General features: G+C 44.0%; 1 protein-coding gene across 3 annotated transcripts; it reads left to right on the top strand.

The window, feature by feature from the left end:
- The first annotated feature begins 5,495 nt into the window (after positions 1 to 5,495).
- Positions 5,496 to 23,271, top strand: LOC129859141 (alanine aminotransferase 2-like). 3 transcript variants are annotated; one of them, XM_055928534.1, is made up of 12 exons: positions 5,496 to 5,603; positions 5,874 to 6,063; positions 20,092 to 20,181; positions 20,290 to 20,398; positions 20,495 to 20,628; positions 20,755 to 20,998; positions 21,102 to 21,181; positions 21,298 to 21,434; positions 21,610 to 21,784; positions 21,928 to 22,083; positions 22,239 to 22,351; positions 22,441 to 23,271. In XM_055928534.1, exons 2-12 carry the CDS (start codon positions 5,926 to 5,928, stop codon positions 22,529 to 22,531), a joined length of 1,467 nt encoding a protein of 488 aa, XP_055784509.1. In that variant the 5' UTR covers positions 5,496 to 5,603; positions 5,874 to 5,925; the 3' UTR covers positions 22,532 to 23,271. The 3 variants fall into 3 exon arrangements, with proteins under 3 accessions (XP_055784509.1, XP_055784510.1, XP_055784511.1); XM_055928535.1 differs by lacking the exon at positions 5,496 to 5,603 and adding an exon at positions 5,674 to 5,698; XM_055928536.1 differs by lacking the exons at positions 5,496 to 5,603; positions 5,874 to 6,063 and adding an exon at positions 18,087 to 18,707.
- Positions 23,272 to 23,434: the final 163 nt, after the last annotated feature.

Here is a 23,434-nt window from a genome sequence, read left to right as displayed (position 1 = left end):
AAAGATTTAGATGCACTATTATAAAGTGGCTGTTCCACTGGATATCCCAAGGTGAATGCACCAATTTGTAAGTCGCTCTGGATAAGAGCATCTGCTAAATGACTTAAATGTAATGTAAATGTAATGTTGGTTTAGTGTGCCTTGAATTCTAAATACATCACGACAGTGTCACCAGCAAAGCCCCCCCAAACCATCACACCTCCTCCTCCATGCTTCACAGTGGGAACCACACATGTGGAGATCATCCGTTCACCTACTTTGCGTCTCACAAAGACACGGCGGTTATAACCAAAAATCTCAAATTTGGACTCATCAGACCAAGGACAGATTTCCACCAGTCTAATGTCCATTGCTCGTGTTTTTTGGCCCAGGCAAGTCTCTTCTTCTTATTGGTGTCCTTTGGTAGTGGTTTCTTTGCAGCAATTTGACCATGAAGGCCAGATTCCAGATTCTCTCCTCTGAACAGTTGATGTTGAGATGTGTCTGTTACTTGAACTCTGTGAAGCATTTATTTGGGCTGCAATTTCTGCGGCTGGTAGCTCTAATGAACTTACCATCTGCAGCAGAGGTAACTCTGGGTCTTCCTTTTCTGTGGCGGTCCTCATGAGAGCCAGTTTCATCGTAGCGCCTGATGGTTTTTGCGACTGCACTTGAAGAAACTTTAAAAGTTCTTGAAATTTTCCGTATTGACTGACCTTCATGTCTTAAAGTAATGATGGACTGTTTTTTCTCTGTTCTTGCCATAATATGGACTTGGTCTTTTACCAAATAGGGCCATCTTCTGTATACCACCCATCGGAAGGACAAAACGTCAGCATCGGGTAAACTCAAGGGGGGTGGTGTGTGTCTTTGTTAACAACAGCTGGTGCACAATATCTAATATGAAGGAAGTCTCAAGGTTCTGCTCGCCTGAGTTAGAATACCTCATGATAAGCTGTAGATCATACTATTTATTTCTATTTACCACCACAAATTGATACTGGCACTAAGACCGCACTCAACAATCTGTATGGGGCCATAAGCAAACAAGAAAATGCACATCCAGAGGCAGTGCTCCTAGTGGCCGGTGATTTTAATGCAGGAAAACTGAAATCAGTTTGACCTAATTTCTACCGGCATGTCACCTGTGCAACTAGAGGTGAAAAAACTCTAGATCACCTCCACACACAGAGACGCATACAAAGCTCTCCTTTACCCTCCATTTGGGTAAGGATGCTAAGCTACAGGACTGTTTCACTAGCACAGACTGGAATATGCTCCAGGACTCATCCAATGGCATTGAGGAGTTTACCAAATCAGTCACCGGCTTCATTAACAAGTGCATCGACAACGTCATCCCCACAGTGACCGTGCGTACATATCCAAACCAGAAGCCATGGATTACAGGCAACATCTGCACTGAGCTAAAGGTTAGAGCTGCCGCTTTCAAGGAGCGAGACGCTTATACGAAATCCCACTATGCCCTCCGACGAACCATCAAACATGCAAAGTGTCAATACAGGACTAAGATCGAATCATACTACACCAGCGCTGATGCTAGTCAAATGTGACAGGGCTTGCAAACTATAACGGATTACAAAGGGAAACCTAGCCGCGAGCTGCCCAGTGTTGCAAGCCTACCAGATGTGCTAAATGCCTTCTATGCTCGCTTCGAGGCAAGCAAACTGACCCAGTCTGTTACACCTACATCTTTCAAGCAGACCACCATAGTCCCTGTGCCCATGAACACCATGGGAACCGCTCTTAATGAAATCACCCCGTAGCACTCACATCTGTAGCCATGAAATGCTTTGAAAGGCTGGTCATGGCTCACATCAATACCATCCTCCCAGACACCTTGGACCCACTGCAATTCACATACTGCCCAAACAGATCTACAGATGAATCTCTATTGCACTCCACACTGACCTTTCCCACTTGGACAAATGGAACACCTACAGTACATGAGAATGTTGTTCACTGACTACAGCTCAGAGTTCAACACCATAGTGCCCTCTAAATTCATCACTAAGCTAAGGATCCTGGGACTGAAAACCTCCCTCTGCAACTGGATCCTGGACTTCCTGACAGGACACCCCTAGATTGTGAGAGTAGGCAGCAGCACATCCGCCATGCTGATCCTCAACATGGGGGCCCCTCAGGGGTGTGTGCTTAGTCCCCTCCTGCACTCCATGTTCACCCATGACTGCTTGGCCAAGCACAACTCCAACACCATCATTAAATTTGCCGAGACACGATGGTGGTGGGCCTGATCACTGACGACGATGAGACAACCTATAAGGAGGAGGTGAGACCTGGCAGTGTGGTGCCAGGACAACAACCTCTCTCTCAATGTCAGCAAGACAAATGAGCTGATCGTGGACTACAGGAAACGGAGGGCCCAGCCCGCCCCCATTCACATCGACATACACACTGTGTATTTATACCTGTGTTTTCTGTCTGTCTGTGCCAGTTTGTCTTGTTTGTTCAAGTCAACCAGTGTTCTGTGGCTCAGCTCCTGCTTGCCTGTCCTGACCACTCTGCCTGGCACTAAGCCTGCCTGCTGACCGGTACCTCTGCCCCCCTCTGGATTACCAATCTCTGCCTTACCCTGAGTCTGCCTGCCCTCCGGTACTGTTGCCCCACCTCGGGTTTTCTGACCCCTGCCTGCCTTGACCTGTCTATTGCCTGCCCCTGTTTGGAACATTAAACTATTGTTTATTTGACATGGTCTGCATCTGGGTCTTCCATTCATACCTGATAGTTAGTCCACACCTTGATTTGATTTTCTCTCCTATGTCCTGGGTGTCAGGATAAAGCTAACCTAATGTAGCAGGTGTAAAAGAAATGCCTGACCGGGGTCGCCACATCCAGTTTACAGGGGAAAAGTAAGCTAGGTTGAAAATACTGTATCCCTGAGAACCGGATGTTTCTGGATTCTTCCAATGGGGTACACCAGAGACAAAATGGCCTCACAGACACACAGGGATATACAGAGAGAACCATTGTGCTTCCACTGACTAGTGCAGGGGGGGGCAAACTTTTTGGCTCGAGGGCTACATCGTGATTTTGACATACTTTCGATCTAGTTTTAGACGTTTAAGTGTGGCCTGAAGTGTTTTTTAACTCCCCTCCCGCAGGCTGGATTGAATGCATGCCTAAAAGTGCTGCATGCCTAAAAGTACCCGCGTGCTGGATCTTACTTTGTGTAACCGATGTGAAATGGCTAGCTAGTTAGTGGTGGTGCGCGCTAATAGCGTTTCAATCGGTGACTTCACTTGCTCTGAGACCTTGAAGTAGTTCTGCAAGAGCCACGGCTTTTGTGGCGCGATGGGTAACGATGCTTCGAGAGTGGCTGTTGTTGACGTGTGCAGAGGGTCCCTGGTTCGAGCCCAAGTAGGGGCGAGGAGAGGGACGGAAGCTATACTGTTACATTGATGCTGGTGACCCGGATCACTGGTTGCTGCGGAAAAGAGGGAGGTCAAAAAGGGGGTGAGTGTAAACGATGTGAAATGGCTAGCTAGTTAGCGGTGGTGCGCGCTAATAGCATTTCAATCGGTGATGTCACTTGCTCTGAGACCTTGAAGTAGTTGTTCCCCTTGCTCTGCAAGGGCCGTGGCTTTTGTGGAGCGATGGGTAACGATGCTTCGAGGGTGGTTGTTGTCGATGTGTGCAGAGGGTCCCTGGTTCAAGCCCAGGTAGGGGCGAGGAGAGGGACGGAAGCAATACTGTTACATTTGCCCATCGCTGGATTAGTGGCTACATCCACAGAGAGGATACAGTTCTCTAGTGAGTACTGAGTCATTTCACTGTAGGAGTGACTGTGAGGGTCTCATACAGAAGACATGCACTAGACTGGACCGTCACAAAGGTTAAGCAAAATAGTGAGTTTATGTCCAGCTCTATATGAAGGGATGACCTCCAGCCGCCTACAGTGTGCTGTCATTTCAGTAGGTCAGACCAGAGCACTTTTAGGCGTGCAGAGAATGTTGTCTGATTTCAACTAACAAACACATGTAACGCAGTGCAACAGGTCTGAGCCTGTATCAACTTGCTATAAAGGATATGTCTGATACCAGAGTACCAGTGAAATAATCTATGTAAAAATTATGTAACATAGTTACCCTGGAATAGTACCTATGCAATGTAACATTTCACAGGGCATTCTTTTTTAGAAGGACTGTTTAAAACAAACTGGTTTGACGATCAGTCAAAAATGTCCAGGGGAACATTGTATTGCTGACATATGTGACATGGATAATTGCAAACATGTGCATTGGAGTATGTTACAGTTATTTAGGTTAGGATGTTGACATTCAAGGGAATGGTTTGATAATTACATGTGTGCAGGGGGGGGTGTGAGAGTGTTGTTGTGGTAGCAACCTCTGGAGTTGGGCCATGACCTCAGGGTGGGGGTGCAGCATGTGCACATTTGGTCAGGCAGTAAGAGTAACACTACACCCCTCGGTGGGAAGAGGAGGGCTGGAGAGGCCCAGTTAAGAGCACACAGTGCTGTGCCAGTGCCACAGACTAATTTGTAGCCCATTCAGGTTCTGTGCAATTCCAGAAAGCAATGTAAAGAGCTCAGGCAAAAATGTCTTTCAACACTCCATGGCAATAATATTAATCCTTCAATGAAATGGTTAATGTTTTTAAACTTTGACCATTGAAAACCTAAATGGAGATAATTATAGATAATAAAAAAACAAATATTTTGGGTCACAAGTGTTCTTTAAATCCACCCCAGCTATCTCTTCAATGTCTAGGCTGGCCTATTTAAGTATTTAAACTACACTCTTAGAAAAAAAGGGCTTCAAAGGGTTCTTCTGCTGTCCTCATAGGAGAACCCTTTGGGTTCCATGTAGAGCACGGCCTATATTCTGTTTTGTTTTGTGCACGGCCCATATGTTATAGCTGTCTAGCGCCGCCTGCATATTCGATGACGAGGTAGGCAACCATTGGTTATGCATCCAATTTAGCCACCGAGAAAAAATTATAACGCTGATAATAATTGTCATCATTCATTCGCTGTACTGCATGCAGCCTCTTAGTGACATTGAGAATACACTGAGCGCAACCGTTACTGTCATGCTTGCATCATTACTACAGAGAAAACGGATTGTTTCTAGCCCAAACCCTTCAAAATCTATGACACATATTAACGGTGCAAAGTTTTTTTTATTCTCATCTCACATAGGCAGGACAACATTTTACATTCACGAACCATGTCACAGGCCGTTCTAAAACTACTCGCAAGCCGCTAACCTTAACCTAGTTCAGTCGTGTTACAGCAAAAAGTGAGCTTATTCAGGTGATGTGCTTTTAAAGTTGCTAGGATCAATATCTCAATCTTTAAAAAAAAAAAAATTCTGGTGCTACTAAACCGGCATAAATGTATTTGTGCTCCAAAATTGATCAAGTTAAGAGAACATGATGTACAAAAAAAATGACAATGACTGGCCTGGGGGGTTTAGATACCAGAAGTCTAAAGGAGGCGTGACAACCTTATAAAACCATCGACTGTTATTTGTAAGAGAGGTTGTCACTTTAGCCGAATAGAGAAAGAGCTGGAACTGACAGGCACTATCTAGTGACCGCTTAAACGCGCGTTTTTGGTGGTTCTGGTAAGCTCTGATAACAAAACAGTTTTATATTCAGCTTAGGTCATTGAACGAAAGAAAGCAAGACAAGTAGGGAAACAATTATTTCACGCTGGATGGTTGGTGGGCTTTTTGCCTTCGCATTGTGCACGTGTCTTCTGCAACAGTAGGCCTAATGTTGTCTTTGGCTAGTACCTACCCGTACTGTACACCCTGGTGTGGTGCTGCTGTGCATTGGTTGTTTCACACTTCAAACTTACCAACCACTTTTCCTTGTTTCTCTAAATTCCACAGACCATTTCGTGGACTGCCAGCGGAACATTGTTGTGAGCTCCAGAAACCGAACATGACTGAAAATGGACTTGGGCACCGGGAGAGGGTGCTTAACGTGGACACTATGAACCCGAATGTAAAGCGGATTGAGTATGCTGTCCGTGGTCCAATTGTGCAACGTGCAGTGCAGATTGAAAAAGAGCTCAAAGAGGTACATTTTCATGTCTACTATTGGATAGAGGTTTGCAATAATCGGTCCTGCTGCTGCTTTCACAAACAAAGCTTTTGAGCAAGGGGCTGACTTTTTCCTTGAGAGTACCAGGTGACATGGAGCAAATTACCAGATGTGTTCAGTCAATGGGAAGTTGCCCATTAAACTAGTGTAGCAGGCGTAAAAACATACCAATTAGCCATAAGAAGGTGATGAAAAGTGGAATCCCTCCCACTAACTTACCGTAGGGTTAGCAAAGTGCCTCACTTCAACCTGGTCTCAGAGCATTGTGTATTCTGTACTTAAACTGAAACACTCACTTAGTATTATATGTAACGTTTCGTATGTTATGTATTCATTTGTGGATGTCCATCATTCATTTCGTATGATATTGTACGAATTGCAATTAGTAACATATGTTAGAATTGCAACTCATACATATATTACGAATTTGCAAAATGTACTATATAGGGAAAGGGGGATACCTAGTCAGTTGTACAACTGAATGCCTTCAACTGAAATGTGTCTTCCGCATTTAGCCCAACCCATCTGAATCAGAGGTGCGGGGGGCCGACTTAATTGACATCCATGTCTTCGGCGCCCGGGGAACAGTGGTTTAACTGCTTTGCTCAAGGGCAGATTGACAGATTTTTACCTTATCAGCTTGGGGATTCGATCCAGCAACCTTTCGGATACTGGCCCAAAGCTCTAACCACTAGGCTGGTAGCCAGGTTACAGTGGCTAGCTGACTAACGTTAGCTAGCTAGCCAGAATTAACATATCATACGTTTTGCAAATTCGTAACATACTGAATGTTTTGTAATAGGTGTGTGTGTGTGTCACGAATGGAATGTCTCAGATGTACGTAAAGAATAATACAACATGCTTTGAGCCCAGGTTGAACTAAGATGTTTATCTATTTGAATGGCTAAAATATTTAGTGTTCAGGCCAGGGAGATATTAGGCTACTTGTCAATTAGGCTATTCTAATTTTTTACTTTGTCAGAATTACATGGCCAGTATTTAATAGAGGACAATTCTAGCCAATTTTGAGCGCTTGAGAGACTGTTTTAGAACCGGAGAATGCAGCATTGGTTTTGGTTTTATCTCCTCCACACCTGCATCAACTGCATGTCGGCCATTTGCGGTTTTAGCCTACACGTGGTCCAGGTGGAAAGTTATTTTTGGACATAACTATTAGCAGGTATTATTGTCAACTCATGTTCCAAGATGGCGCAGCAGTAAGAAGTGTTAGTTTCCCTCCCATGTAAATATAGTCTTTTTCTATTTTTTTGTATAAATTTCATACATACAATCTTTTTTTTCATTTTCAAATTAAATATACTTTCCTACAACCCGCCTCACCCAATGTGGTACGGAGCTGCTATTTCTTTAGACCTTATAACTGGAACCTCCATCAGAAGCTAACCCAGCTAATTAACTACTAGCTATTTAGTCATTGTTAGCCACTGCTAGTGGTCTTTACCTTTTTAGCTCGGACTTCAGCAGCTTTAGCCCGGATAATACCTGCCAGTCTGCACAGCGCGATATCAGCCCTGAGCTTATCGGACTGCTTTTTTCCCCCACTACATCACTGGATTCCTGCTGCAAGCTCTGGACCATTACACCAGATCTTCGCAGATAGCTAGTTGCTACCGAGTAGCTATTGTGGCTAATGCCCTTGTCCAGAAGCATGCACCAGTTATCCTCGAGCTAGGCTTGAGCAAGGCCCATCTCCCGGCTAGCAAACGAAGTACACCAACTACAATACCTCTCTTGCTAATTGGCCTGGACCCTTTGTCGACACGGAGCCCCGCCGATCCATCACGACTGGTTTGCTGACGTAATTCGGCTGATGTGCTCTTAACCGGCCTCTGTGTTGTGGATATTGGTGATAATCCAACTGCTATCCCCCGGCCCGCTAGCTTCCTGAACGCCGGGTCTCCCACTCTCCTAGCGTAGTAATCGATTACAGAACGGCTCCCTGTTTCATCTATTGCTGCTCATTGGACCCTATGATCACTCAGTTACACAGCTGATGCCTGCTTGATCATTTACTGGTTGTCTTAGCTCTCCCAATCAACACCTGTGATTGCTTTTTACCTTTCTCTAATGTCAATATGCCTTGTATACTGTTGTTTAGGGCAGCTCTCATTGTTTTATTTTACTGCTGAGCCCCTAGTCCTGCTCAACATGCCTCAGATAGCCCCCTTGTCCCACCCCCCACACATGCGGAGACCGCACCTAGCTTAACTGGCGCCTCCAGAGATGCAACCTCTCATCGTCACTCAATGCCTAGGTTTTCCCCCACTGTACTCGCACCCTACCATACCCTTGTCTGTACACTATGCCCTGAATCTATCCTACCACGCCCAGAAATCTGCTCCTTTTATTCTCTGTTCCCAAAGCACTAGACGACCAGTTCTTATAGCCTTTAGCCGTACCCTCATCCTACTCCTCCTCTGTTCCTCTGGTGATGTAGAGGTTAACTTCTTGACGCACGGATCCCTTTAGCGGGATCATTTTCATCAACAACCGCTGAATTGCAGAGCGCCAAATTCAAAAAACATTGCTAAAAATATTTATATTCATGAAATCACAAGTGCAATATAGCAAAACACAGTTTAGCTTGTTCTTAATCCACCTGTTGTGTCAGATTTTGAAAATATGCTTTACAGCAAAAGCAATCCAAGCGTTTGAGTTTATCGATCACTAGACAAAACATTACAAACACCTAGCAGCAATGTAGATTGGTCACGAAAGTCGAAAAGCAATAAAATTAATCGCTTACCTTTGTTCTTCGGTTGTTTGCACTCACGAGACTCCCAGTTACACAATAAATGTTCCTTTTGTTCGATAAAGATTATTTTTATATAAAAAAAACTCCATTTGTGGGGGCCTCCCGGGTGGCGCAGTGGTCTAGGGCACTGCATCGCAGTGCTAGCTGCGCCACCAGAGTCTCTGGGTTCGCGGCCAGGCTCTGTCGCAGCCGGCCGCGACCGGGAGGTCCGTGGGGCGACGCATAATTGGGCTAGCGTCGTCCGGGTTAGGGAGGGTTTGGCCGGTAGGGATATCCTTGTCTCATCGCGCTCCAGCGACTCCTGTGGCGGGCCGGGCGCAGTGCGCGCTAACCAACGGGGCCAGGTGCATGGTGTTTCCTCCGACACATTGGTGCGGCTGGCTTCCGGGTTGGAGGCGCGTTGTGTTAAAGAAGCAGTGCGGCTTGGTTGGGTTGTGCTTCGGAGGACGCATGGCTTTCGACCTTCGTCTCTCCCGAGCCCATACGGGAGTTGTAGCGATGAGACAAGATAGTAATTACTAGCGATTGGATACCACGAAAATTGGGGATAAAAAAAATTAAAAAAAACTCCATTTGTTTGGCGCGTTATGTTCAGTATTACACAGCCTTAGGCAGGTCAAGGGTTGACAAATTCCAAATGGTATCCGTAGAGTTCGTAGAAACATGTCAAACGTTTTTAATAACCAATCCTCAGGTTGTTTTTAACATAAATAATCAATAATATTTCAACCGGACGGTAAACTATTCAATAACAGAGATAAAGAAAATGTTGAGCTACAACTTTCGCGCGCATGAACTAATCGAAGGACATTCAGCTATCCACTGACGCGATTTGATAAATCTCACAAATTTTTCAGAATAAAAGCTTGAAACAGTCTAAAGACTGTTCACACCCTGAGGAAGCCATAGGAAAAGGAATCTGGTTGATATCCCTTTAAATGGACAAAAGGCAGGCAATGGAACAGTGATTTTTCAAAATAAGAGTCAATTCCGGGTTTATTTATTTTCATGAAATCACAAGTGAAATATACCAAAACACAGCTTAGCTTGTTGTTAATTTACCTATCGTGTCAGATTTTGAAAATATGTCATACTATCCAGGTCTATGCAGAAACAGTTCGAGCTTCTACTTTTAAAGATCCATCTCTCCAGAAATAAGTCCCACACTGTTGCCGCTTGTTATAGACCCCTTCAGCTCCAAGCTGTGCCCTGGACACCATATGTGAATTGATTGCTCTCCATCTATCGTCAGAGTTCGTACTGCTAGGTGACCTAAATTGGGATATGCTTAACACCCCGGCCGTCCTACAATCTAAGATAGATGCCCTCAATCTCGCACAAATTATCAAGGAACCTACCAGGTACAACCCCAAATCCGTAAACATGGGCACCCTCATAGATATCATCCTGACCAACTTTCCCTCTAAATACAGCTCTGCTGTTTTCAACCAGGATCTCAGCGATTACTGCCTCATGGCCTGCGTCCGTTATGGTTCCGCGGTCAAACGACCACCCTTCATCACTGTCAAATGCTCCCTAAAACACTAATGCGAGCAGGCCTTTCTAATCGACCTGGCCCGGGTATCCTGGAAGGATGTTGACCTCATCCCATCAGTAGAGGATGCCTGGTTGTTCTTTAAAAGGGCTTTCCTCACCATCTTAAATAAGCATGCCCTTTTCAATTTTTTTAAAACTAAGAACAGATATAGCCCTTGGTTCACTCCAGACTTGACTGCCCTTGACCAGCACAAACACCCTGTGGCGTACTGCACTAGCTTCGAGTAGTCCCCACGATAGTCAACTTTTCAGGGAAGGGAAGTCAGGAACTAATACACACAGTCAGTTAGGAAAGCAAAGGCTAGCTTTTTCAAACAGAAATGTGCATCCTGCAGCACTAATTCCAAAAAGTTTCGGGACACTAAAGTCCATGTAGAATAAGAGTACCTCCTCCCAGCTGCCCACTGCACTGAGACTAGGAAACACTGTCACCACTGATAAATCCACGATAATCGAATTTAAATAAGCATTTCTCTACGGCTGGCCATGCTTTCCATCTGGCTACCCCGGCCAACAGCTCTCCACCCCCCGCAGCAACTGGTCCAAGCCCTCTCCCGCTTCTCCTTCACCTTCATTTATGTTCAAAATCTGGATCCCTACAAATCAGCTGGGCTAGACAATCTGGATCCTCACTTCCTAAAATCATCCGCCGCCATTGTTGCAACCCCTATTACTAGTCTGTTCAACCTCTTTCGTATCGTCTCAGATTCCTAAAGATTTGAAAGCGGTTGCGGTCATCCCCCCTTTTTAAAGGGGGAGACACTAGACCCAAACTGTTACAGACCTATATCCATCCTGCCCTGCCTTTCTAAAGTCTTCGAAAGCCAAGTGAACAAACAGATCACCGACTATTTCGAATCCCACCGTACCTTCTCCGCTATGCAATCTGGTTTCTGAGCTGGTCACGGGTGCACCTCAGCCACGCTCAAGGTCCTAAACGATATCATAACCGCCATCGATAAAATACAGTATTGTGCAGCCGTCTTCATCGACCTGGCCAAGGCCTTCGACTCTGTCGATCACTGTATTCTTAGCGGCAGATTCAACAGCATTGGTGTCTCTGACTGCTTCGCCTTGTTCACTAACTACTTCTCAGAGTTCAGTGTGTCAAATTGAGGGCCTGTTGTCCGGACTTCTGGCAGTCTCTATGGGGTGCTACAGGGTTCAATTCTCAGGCCGACTCTTTTTCTCTGTATATATCAATGATGTCGCTCTTGCTGAGGGTGATTCTTTGATCTACCTCTATGCAGACGACACCATTCTGTATACATCTGGCCCTTATTTGGAGACTGTGTTAATACCTTGGTGTCTACCTTGGTGACTGTAAACTCTCCTTCCAGACTCACATTAGCATCTCCAATCCCAAGTTAAATCTAGAATTGCCTTCCTATTTCGCAACAAAGCCTCCTTCACTCATGCTGCCAAACATACCCTCGTAAAACTGACTTCTTCCACTTTCCCCAAGTGGTTAGCTCCTCCCTGCTACCACGAAAAGAATTCCACCCTGCTACCATACAGCAGGTAAACAAGTATTTCCTGTGACTGTGCCTCAACCCAAATGTTTTCCTGACTTTCCTACTGATCCTTGACTTCAGCGACGTCATTTACAAAATAGCCTCCAACACTACTCAGAAAATTGGATGTAGTCTATCACAGTGCCATCTGTTGTCACCAAAGCCCCATATACTACTCACCATTGTGACCTGTAGGCTCTCATTGGCTGGTACTTGCTACATATTCGTCGCCAAACCCACTGGCTCCAGGTCATTTAAGTCTTTGCTAGGTAAAGCTCCACCTCAGCTCACTGGTCACCATAGCAACACCCACCAGTAGCACGCGCTCCAGCAGGTATATTTCACTGGTCATCCCCAAAGCCAACACCTACTTTTGCCGCTTTTCCTTCCAGTTCTCTGCTGCCAATGACTGGAACAAATTGCAAAAATCACTGAAGTTGGAGACTTATCTCCCTCACTAACTTTAAGCGTCAGCTGTCAGAGCAGCTTACCGATCGCTGCAGCTGTACACAGGCCATCTGTAAATAGCCCATCCAACCAACTACCTATCTCATCTCCGTTTTTGTTTTTCTGCTCTTTTGCACACCAGTATTTCTACTTGCACATATATCACTCCATTGTAAATTGCAATTACTTTGCCACTATTGGTCTATTTATTGCCTTACCGCCTTAATTAATTTGCACACACTGTATACAGATTTTACTATTGTGTTATTGACTGTACGTTTGTTTATTCCATGTGTAACTCTGTTTTTGTTGTACTGCTATGCTTTATCTTGGCCAGGTCGCAGTTGTAAATGAGAACTTGTTTTCAACTTGCCTACCTGGTTAAATAAAGGTAAAATAAATAAAAAACTAGTGAGTTAACCATCCTAACTACAGAATATGTATTGAATTGGCTATCTAGTTACTCTGTTGTATGCTATATTGTTATTTTAACTGCTGCACAATGTCTCTCGCTCCTCTGGCAACGGCCCACTGGCAAAAACGCAGGTGACGCACACACCGTTACTTTTACAGGATGTTTATTGCTGACCAAAAATAAGCTATAACTGGGCAAATAACTCAGTGTAATTAACCTTCTCTAATATTATGTTTGGTTCCATATCATACTAATTTGAGTTGCACAGATTTACGTTTACAATGTTACGTCTAGTCTGAGACCAGGCTGCACACTTACACAACCCTGCATGCTAAATAAGTTGTGACACAGGCAATGTCAGACTCTCAGTCATCCTATTTACTATTTTAAAAAATTAAGCGTTGCGTGCACAGACACCGTCAAATAGTGTAGCGCTGCATAATGATGGTGAGCTCTGGGCGGCAGGTAGCCTAGCGGTTAAGAACGTTGGGCCAGTAACCAGAAGGTATTTCATTGCTGGTTTGAATCCCCGAGCTGAATAGGTGAAAAATGTCTGTGTCCTCCAGCAAGGCACTTAACCCTACTTGCTCCTCCTGTAAGTTGCTCTGGGTAAGTGTGTCTGCTAAATGACTTAAATGTAAAAATTTGAGATTGGTGACGCTGATAAGTGCTATGCTTTCCTTAGGAGAAAATACAAACACGAGGCAAAGGATTAGTCTTTGCGAGGGGCTGTGATGTTCTCCTGGGCTGCACTGAAACTAATGCTCACTTGCTCCTTTGGAGACGCTGCATTGTTCTCTCGAGGCAGTAGTCTCCTAAAGGATTTCTACAACTAGTGGCGTCACATACGAATACAATGCAATCAACTGAAAGGAGTGGAGATGTCACTCCCTCTTATGGCTTGAGGTGGGGATAAGAATCAAATGTTTCAGAGTAGACATTGGATTGGTTTAGAGTAGATATTGGGTACGTTCAACATCCATGTCTTTGAATTGGCTCTCTCTGTTGGGCTGGTCTGAATCTGTGTAGAGCAGAGTCATAGAGATCCTATTAAGTTACTTAGACTGAACAAAAATATAAACTTAACATGTGTTGGTCCCATGTTTCATGAGCTGAAATAAAATAACCCAGAATTTTTCCATACGCACAAAAAGCTTTTGAAAGTTGTTTACATCCGTTAGTGAAAATTTTTCCTTTGCCAAGATCCTCCATCCCACCTGACAGGTGTGGCATATCAATAAGATGATTAAACAGCATGATCATTACATTACCTTGTGCTGGGGACAATACGAAGCCACTCTAAAATAAGTTGTCACGCAATGCCATATCTCAAGTTTTTCATATCTCAAGATCGGCTGAGACCACCCACCCGGGCAGCTGATGAAACTGAGGGGTATTTCTGTCTGTAATAAAGCTCATTTGTGGGGAAAAACAAATTCTGATTGGCTGGGCCTGTCTCCCCAGTGGGTAGGCCCGGATCCCAAGTGGGTGGTCCTATGCCCTCCCAGGCCTACCCATGGCTGCGCCCCTGCCAAGTCATGTGAAATCCATAGATTAGGGTGTAATTTCAATTGACTAATTTCCTTAATATGAACTAACTCAGTAAAATTGTTAATTGTTGCATGTTGTTAAAAAATATATATATATTTTCAGTGTATTGTCACTCCTAATTCTATGAGCAAAGTTCACTGGGTTTTGTGCCACGTCTTAACAGCTGAATACTGTCGAGCAGGTTCCCCTTGTGACATCACCCCAGTGCTTCTTTCTAAGGAGTGTCATAGGGTGCTCAGGTTAGCCAGAAAGTACAGTAGGTCTGAAGTTGAACACAACTGCACCTGTTTTCTCTCCCTCCAGCTATAAAGTATGTGCAATGAGCTTGATAAGCTACAGTTGGCTCATGCCATTGGCTAGTCAGCTGAGATACTTTCTGTCAGGGCACTGGCCAGTGACAATTGTTAACTCAGCACAACAGATGGGACAAAGATCAGTATGGTTTGAAGTGGAATGGCACAATTAGACAATTTCAATTGAAGGCAAGTATGTATTATGTAATGTTTTGGGTGGACTCAATACTTCAGACTGGTCAGTCATTTACACCTAGGCTGCATACAAAGACCGGCATACAATAAATGGGTTGGTACTATAGCCTACTTTTCCAGAAGGGGAAAAAAAGATAACTGAGCATAAAACAATTACATTGAACTCATTAGGTAAATAGTGTAAAGAACATGAGGAAAAACTGCTCTTTCTGTGACAGACTGACCAGGTGAAAGCTATGATCCCTTATTGATATCACTTGTTAAATCCACTTCAATCAGTGTAGATGAAGGGGAGGAGACGGGTTAAAGAAGGATGTTTAAGCCTTGAGACATGGATTGTGTATGTGCCATTCAGAGGGTGAATGGGCAAGACAGAAGATTTACATGCCTTTGAACGGGGTATGTTCACAGGTGCCAGGTGCACCGGTTTGAGTGTAGCTGCTGGGTTTTTCAGTTTCCTGTGTGTGTGGTGGAATGGTTCACCACTCAAAGGACATCCAGCCAACTTGACACAACCGTGGGAAGCATTGGAGTCCACATGGGCCAGCATCAATGTGAAATGCTTCCGACACCTTGTTGAGTCCATGCCCCAACGAATTGAGGCTGTTCTGAGGGTAAAAGGGGGTGCAACTCAATATTAGGATGTTGTTCCTAATGTTTATACACTCAGTGTATAATTTGGCCAGTTTAGTTTTGGGGCTAGCTCTGCCTGTGTGTTTGGTTGGCGCCCTGAAGGGTCTTTTCATGGTGATCAATGAGGGAGTGCAAAGTGATAGAGACACTGGGGTTTCTATGGCGACCTACCTCCATTGCCAGGCTTTTCTGCGAAGTACTGAAATTAACATTTTGTCAAATGCCCTTATCCAGAATGTCTTGCAGCAAGTAAAAATGTCTGAAAGGAGTGTCACTTTTTGATAAATTATCATACAACTTGAAATGTAATGCATTTCACTGATGAAGCTACAGTGAATGGAGTTGCTCTGGTCTCACTTAGCCTGTCCAAAGCCCTGCTGGCAGTGCCTCGTGGTGAACTGAGCTGGCAGGGTGGTGGGTTTTAAGTGGGACAACGACTAGCAGTTCTCACACCGTGAACAGCAAACTCATTGTTACACCCAAACGAATAATGAGAACAAGAAAGGAAGTGCCCCTTTCTGGACCTCACAAACTCCCAGAGATAAGCATAGGCCTGTCAGTAAAACACACTAAATGCAAATATTGACTTATGACAAACCTTATAGGGTACATGGACAGGCAGTTGCTTGCCCTGGTCTGAAACTAAATTAACAGGGCATGCTAACAAGATATGTCCAGGGCTAATTACATTTCTCGTTGCATAATCCAATGAAAACAACTTCACTATAATTTTTTGTTGTCTATAGCAGGCAGACTGTGGAAGCAGAGAAGAGTAAATCACATCATGGACAGCACACTTGTTGAGTCATGAGGTTTACAGTATTTAAGTACATGTTGCTCATTCTCAACTGCCCTGATTTTAAAAACAGCTCAGATGAATGAAAACATCAACGCTGGAGCTCAAACTGACTCAAATGAGTCTGGGCACCAGTCTTCAAAAAAAAAATATGTAGTTAACGTTCCACTTCTGAGTGGAACAGACGGCAGTCAGGCTAGATTTAAACAGGCTTCTGTGTGAATAATAAGTGCCATTTGATTACCCTTATACAACACTTACAAAACTTGCCGTGTCCAAAATCACATTGGCTAGCGTAAATTACACTGGCTGAAGCAGCAACCACAAATGTAACTTATTCTGATTTAATTATGGGAATAACAGGAGTGTTACGACTCTAAGACGGCAGTGAAACTAGGGGCCTTATCCACAAAGCTTTTGAAAGTGATTTCACGTGAGGCCTATTTCACATGATAGGCCTTGCCTAAATACTTATAACTAGGCTAGTAAATAAGCACGTCTTTCTATCGATTGTTATTTCAAGTTATCCCTTTTGGAGGATAAATTCGTCATGCCTAGAAGTTTGGCAATTGAAGGCATCAAAGGCTTATGTTAACTTAGAATACATTGTAATGAGACTTTTCAAATGTTGTATGCAATATTATCGGCAAGTGACTTGATGCCCACAGTGCCAAAGCAATTTAGTTGTGAAACGGGAGTGACGAGTGTGTTGACATAACGGTAATTGTCCATTACGCTTTTAATAACATCAGAATTTATAAAAAATGCATGCCTACATATTGGCCAATAATTAAGAGTAGGCAAAGTGATTTAATGTCAGGCAAATTATATCCCACGTTTACCATCACAATATTTGATTGTACAGTCACATTCACTCCCACTGGGCACACACCGGAATCAAGGATTCCACGTAATTTCAATAAAATGACTTTGACTTGACGTCGTGACTCGGTTGTCTGAAGCGTGCTATAACGTTCACCGGCGTTGTCCATGCCTTATCATGATTAGTTGTTCCCCGTAATTTGCAACCATGCAATGAGCGTTATTGTATTTCCTTTGCGATACCTGTTGTGTTTTACTAGCTGAGAAACTTTTGTGTTGATTTTACTCCTGGCTCAGTTTTTTTTTCTGGGTAGTGTCTCTTTAACAGGAATCCTACGACCTTTTCTGACATGCTTTGTGGATACGGGCCCAGACCTGTATGGTAATTACACTGAACAAAAATATAAACGCACAGGTAAAGTGTTGGTCTCAGGTTTCATGAGCTGAAATGTTCCATATTCACAAAAGGCATACATTTTGTTTACATCCCTGTTAGTGAGCATTTCTCCTTTGCCAAGATAATCCATCCACCTGACAGGCGTGGCATATCAAGAAGCTGATTAAACAGCATGATCATTACACAACTGTACCTTCTGATCGGGACAAAAGGCCACTTTAAAATGTGCGGTTTTGTCACAACACAATGCCACAGATGTCTCACATTTTGAGGGAGCATGTAATTGACATGTTGACTGCAGGAATGTCCACCAGAGCTGTTGCCAGAGATTTTAATGGTCATTTCCTTACCATAAGCCACCTCCAGAATTTGTCAGAACGTCAACCGGCCTCACAACCACAGACCACATGTAACCACGTCACCCGTGGCTGTACCCCTGCCCAGTCATTTGAAATCTGTAGATTAGGGCCTAATGAATTTATTTAAATTGACTGATGTCCTTATGAACTGTAACTCAGTAAAATCGTTAAGTGTTTTATATTTTTGTTCATTTATAGAATGAAGTGAATTGTCTGTAACTTGTGAGGTGTGGAAACACTTTGTTGCTTTTTTATGAATTTTGTCTTGCTGCTTTTTGTTCTATGTTGCTCTGTCTGTATGCTACGTCTTGCTTGTCCTATGTTGCTATGTCTGTATGCTATGTCTTGTTCTATGTTGCTATTGTCTATATTGTAATTGTTTTTAATAACCTGCCCAGGGACTGCGGTTGAAAATTAGCCGGCTGGCTAAAACCGGCACTTTTACTGAAACGTTGATTAATGTGCACTGTCCCTGTAAAAATAAACTCAAACTCAATCAGTTGGTTAAGATAATGGAGATGACTCAAGTAAAACGATTCCATGCTGACTGTCAGCCAGGCCTAGTCTAAACGGAACCAGTAGTGGTCTCTCTTGCCTTCTTTGATTGGCAAAGTCATGAGACGCCCCCTAATATTGACCAATAGGAGGACATCGGGGAGGTCTCCTGTAGTTTTAGATTTCAGTTAGGGGGACAAACAGAGTGGCTATTTAGCTACAGCAAGTAGAGTAGTGTCATCTTTAGATCGCTGAACAGAAGACGCAGCACTCAGACATACAGTAAATGCAGGATAGACATCACATAGGCTGTCTTTAATATTCGGTTCTGTAGTGTGTAGCCTAGATGACACCTCAGGGACTACAAAAGGTAAAGGAAAGTTAAACTCCACTAATCGAGTTGCTGCACAGTAAAAACATGGGTGGCTTATTCAGGGGCTTATCACATTATGCTGTTCAATGACTACTAGGTCTACTGCATCTACACAAAATAACATGTCAATGTCATGTTACACACTGTTTCCACAATCTGGGGCTTGTCCCTGTTTTCTTGGAAAATCAAGCTGTTGTATTGCAAATTTCCATCAGTATCACGAGTTTGAATTAAATTATGATTATGAGAACTGGAGGGAAATGGAGTGCCCTTGAGCAGGGACAGAATGAGAAGGAGAGAAAAGAGCGGGAAAGAAAGGCATTGGCACGGCAGCCTTATTGTTGACCCAGATCATTCCCCTCTTCCCCAGTCCTCCACACAGTGTGAGTATCACAGCTGTCCTGTCCCTCTTTGATAGCCTGTTGGCTTCTGGAATGATACAAAGTCCAATGGTTAAAATAAGCAGGGATTTTAAACCAAGTTTAGAGTTGTCATCTTAGTTGGCACAAGTTTTGCTGTTTGAGGTTGTTGTGCACTAAATCTGACTTTGTTGTACAGTGCATTCGGAAACTATTCAGACCCCTTGACCCCCCCCCCCCCCCCCCCCCCCCCCCCCGAAAATTACGTTACAGCCCTTAATCTATTTTAGGATAATTGTTCCCCCTGATTGGAGTGCTGCAGAGATTGGATAATCTTCCAGAAGGACAACCATCTCAGCAGAGGAACTCTGGAGCTCTGTCAGAGTGACCATTGGGTTCTTGGTCACCTCCCTGAACAAGGCCTTTCCCCCCCGATTGCTCAGTATGGCCAGCTGTATGAATAGTCTTAGTGGTTCCAAAATTCTTCCATTTAAGAATGGAGGCCACTGGGTTCTTGGACCTTCAATGCTGCAAAAATGTTTTGGTATCCTTTCCCAGATCTGTGCCTCTACACAATCCTGTCTGAGTTCTATGGACAATTCCTTTGACCTCTTGGTTTTTGCACTGTCAACTGTGGGACCTTTATCTAGACAGGTGTCTGCCTTTCCAAATCAAGTCCAATCAATTGAATTTACCGCAGGTGGACTCTAATCAAGTTGTAGAAACATCTCAAGGATCATCAATGGAAACAGGATGCACCTGAGATACATTTCAAGTCTCATAGCAAAAGGGTCTGAATACTTATTTACATAAGGTATTTCTGTTTTTTTATTTTTAATACTTTTGCAAAAAGTAAACCCGTTTTCCTTCTGTCGTGGGTAGATTTGATGCAAAAAACCAAACAATTTAATCAATTTTAGAATAAGGCTGTAATGTGGAAAAAGTCAAGGGGTATGAATACTTTTTGAATGCACTGTGGATAACCATATCTGTGTAATAACTGTAACTCTGTTTATCTGCAGGGAGTTAAGAAGCCCTTCACTGAGGTCATTAAAGCCAACATTGGTGACGCACATGCCATGGGCCAGAAACCAATCACATTTTTCAGACAGGTCTGTTAATTGTTGTTCTTAACCTGTGGTACTTTTTTATATCCAAGTGTCCCATTATTACAGATGACTATTTACAAAATATGACTTGATCTGCTTTGTTCCTGTCAGGTTATAGCGCTGTGCGTTTACCCGGATCTCTTAGAAGACAAAAAGTTTCCAGAGGACGCTAAAAACCGAGCACGGCGCATCCTTCAGGCCTGTGGAGGGGGTAGTTTAGGTGAAACACCACTAGTTCTACTGTAGGCAGGCAGTGTGTACATGCTGAATGACAAACATTGTATAAATATCCATTGAACTTGTATTTTTACTCCAGGTGCATACAGTGCTAGTTCAGGCATTGAGGTCATACGACAAGATGTTGCTAAATACATTGAGAAGCGGGACGGTGGAATTCCCAGTAACCCTGACAACATCTACCTCTCTTCTGGGGCCAGTGATGCCATAGCGGTAAGAATGATGATGACAAACTTACTTTATTTTAATTTCCGGTCAATGGCAATTGGATCTACAGTACATGACTCTCCCCTTTCAGTCCTTTCTACCTCCCTCACATCTCCTCCCTCTGTCTTGTAGACCATGCTGAAGTTGTTGACGTCAGGCGAGGGGAAGACCCGTACAGGGGTGATGATCTCCATCCCTCAGTACCCCCTCTACTCTGCTGCTCTTGCTGAGCTGGCGGCTGTCCAGATCAGCTACTACCTGGATGAGGACAAGTGCTGGAGCCTGGACGTCAATGAGCTGAGGAGGGCTGTGAAGGCAGCCAGGGAGCACTGTAACCCCCGCGCCCTCTGTATTATCAACCCTGGCAACCCCACAGGTATGTGGAAAAGTTTCCGTTCCAAAACATTAGTGATATGTCAGTCCTTTTTAATTTATACCCAATATCTGTTCTGATTAGTGGACTCCCTTCACTGTGATAGGTCAAGTCCAGAGCAGGCAGTGCATTGAAGATGTGATCCGATTCGCTGCTGAGGAGCACCTTTTCCTGATGGCTGATGAGGTAATTGTATTATTATTAAATCTCTTGTTTCTGGTTTGACCTTTCGCCCCCTTCTCTAAGGTGTTTATTCTAGACTAGTTGCTCAATATGTATGACTCCCTCCCTCTTCCTGCTAGGTTTACCAGGATAATGTGTACATGGAGGGTTGCCAGTTCCACTCCTTTAAGAAGGTTCTGTTTGAGATGGGATCTGAGTACTCCAGTGTTGTGGAGCTGGCCTCCTTCCATTCCACCTCCAAATGCTACATGGGAGAGTAAGTCTTTAGCTACACACCCACACATTCTCAGATGGTGACTGACTGCACTACTTGGCTCTTTTAGAAAAAAACGAACCTTTTGATACGTTGGCTGTGAATGAAGTGTTCTCCAATTTTCTGCAAGGAATAAGTTAATGTACCATGTTGATGTTTGTCACTGACTGTCCTGCAGGTGTGGTTTCAGGGGAGGGTACATGGAGGTGATTAACATGGACCCTGAGGTAAAGTTGCAGCTGACTAAGCTGGTGTCTGTGCGGCTGTGCCCCTCCATCCCTGGGCAGGCCCTGCTGGACCTGGTAGTCAACCACCCCCAGCCTGACGAACCTTCCTACGCCACCTTCATCAAGGTCAGCATACACATGATGTGGATGTTCAGTTAGGATAAATGTTGCATTAAGCTTATTACAGTGTAACAAGTGCTGTTCAGTTTTTAAAAATTTGTATGTACTTTGTGTCACAACTTGTTGGTATTAACCTGACCTGTTTACAGGAGCGTACTGCCAACCTGCATATCCTGTCTGAGAAGGCCAAGATGACAGAGCAGGTCCTCAACACGGTCCCAGGGATCCACTGTAACCCTGTCCAGGGAGCCATGTACACCTTCCCCCGCCTCACACTGCCAGAAAAAGCCATCAACGCGGCCAAGGTCTCTCTTCCTTGCTCTCTACCCCCCCCCCCCTCCCTCTTTATTTTCATTTAAATTCTCTGCCTGTTTCTGATGCTCTTCTCAGTTGTTTTGATTCTTCCAATGTTGTTCAACCCATATGCTCACTACACCTCTGTGTCGCTGTGTGTGTGTAGGAAAAGGAACAGGCTCCAGACATGTTCTACTGTATGAAACTGCTGGAGGAGACGGGCATCTGTCTGGTCCCAGGGAGTGGCTTCGGACAGAGGGATGGAACCTACCACTTCAGGTTAGACCTGTTCACTGCTACTGTACAATGTCAACGCCAGTGTTTAGTGATGGTTAAGTTACGATAACACTGAATTTTTCTTTCTGTAGGATGACCATCTTGCCTGCAACTGAAAAGCTGAAGATCGTTTTAGAAAAGATCAGGGAGTTTCATAAGCGGTTCACAGAGGAGTTCTCATAACCCCAAACTCCTCCCCCACCTAGACCAGTCTGCAACAGAAACCCACCCATCCTCCTCAGAAAATGGATTGAATAGCCAACAAAGGGTGCCAGTGAGTTACCAAGTGCCGTTGTGTGGCTGGAACAGTCAGCACAACACACCTCGTGTTGGAATATCTCCCCTCTAATGCTCAAGAGTTGACATTGCAAGGGAAGCACTGTTGACAAACAGAACTACTTAACATGGTGCCTGCGATTCTGTTTTAGCTAATTGTTTTTAATTGTGTCAGACAGCATTTGCACAGCGGCTGGTGGCACCTTAATTGGAGAGAACAGACTCATAGTAATGGCTGGAACAGAATGTATGGAATGGTATCAAACACATGGTTTCCATTATTATGAGCTGTTCTCCCCTCACCAGCCTCCTTTGCAATGTGTGTGTATTCATGTGATATATGTTTTCAGTCATCAGCTCATGACTTAACTTTTTTTTTCTTCAGTTAAGTGTTTACTTGTCCTGCCAAGTATTTTACAGGTCATACAGCAACACTGGTCCAAACTAGTCCGAATATCACTAAATGGTTGGTAGAGGTGTCCTTCTATTGCACCACAGGAGTGCAATGGATATTGAGTTGAAAAGTGTGCTGGGTTGAAAAGAGTACTGTGTCCAATGAACAGTCTCACTGTAGCTACAGTATTTTTTTAGTGACTAATGTTGATTTGTATCTATAATTGTATAAATAAAATAAATGTATTTGTGTACTCCATTAGTATTGGAAGTTGAAAGACAGATTGTCAACTGAGTTTACTTCTACAAAGAGAGACTATCTACCGCATTCTCTGGCAATATTTATGTTAATGTCACTGACTATAGGAGTTCAAAAGACGGCACAAACAGATCTGGCTATACTACATATATCATATT

Source organism: Salvelinus fontinalis, chromosome 7 (assembly GCF_029448725.1).
Source record: "Salvelinus fontinalis isolate EN_2023a chromosome 7, ASM2944872v1, whole genome shotgun sequence".
Classification (NCBI taxonomy): Eukaryota; Metazoa; Chordata; class Actinopteri; order Salmoniformes; family Salmonidae; genus Salvelinus; species Salvelinus fontinalis.
This window is presented reverse-complemented; position numbering and strand designations above follow the sequence as displayed.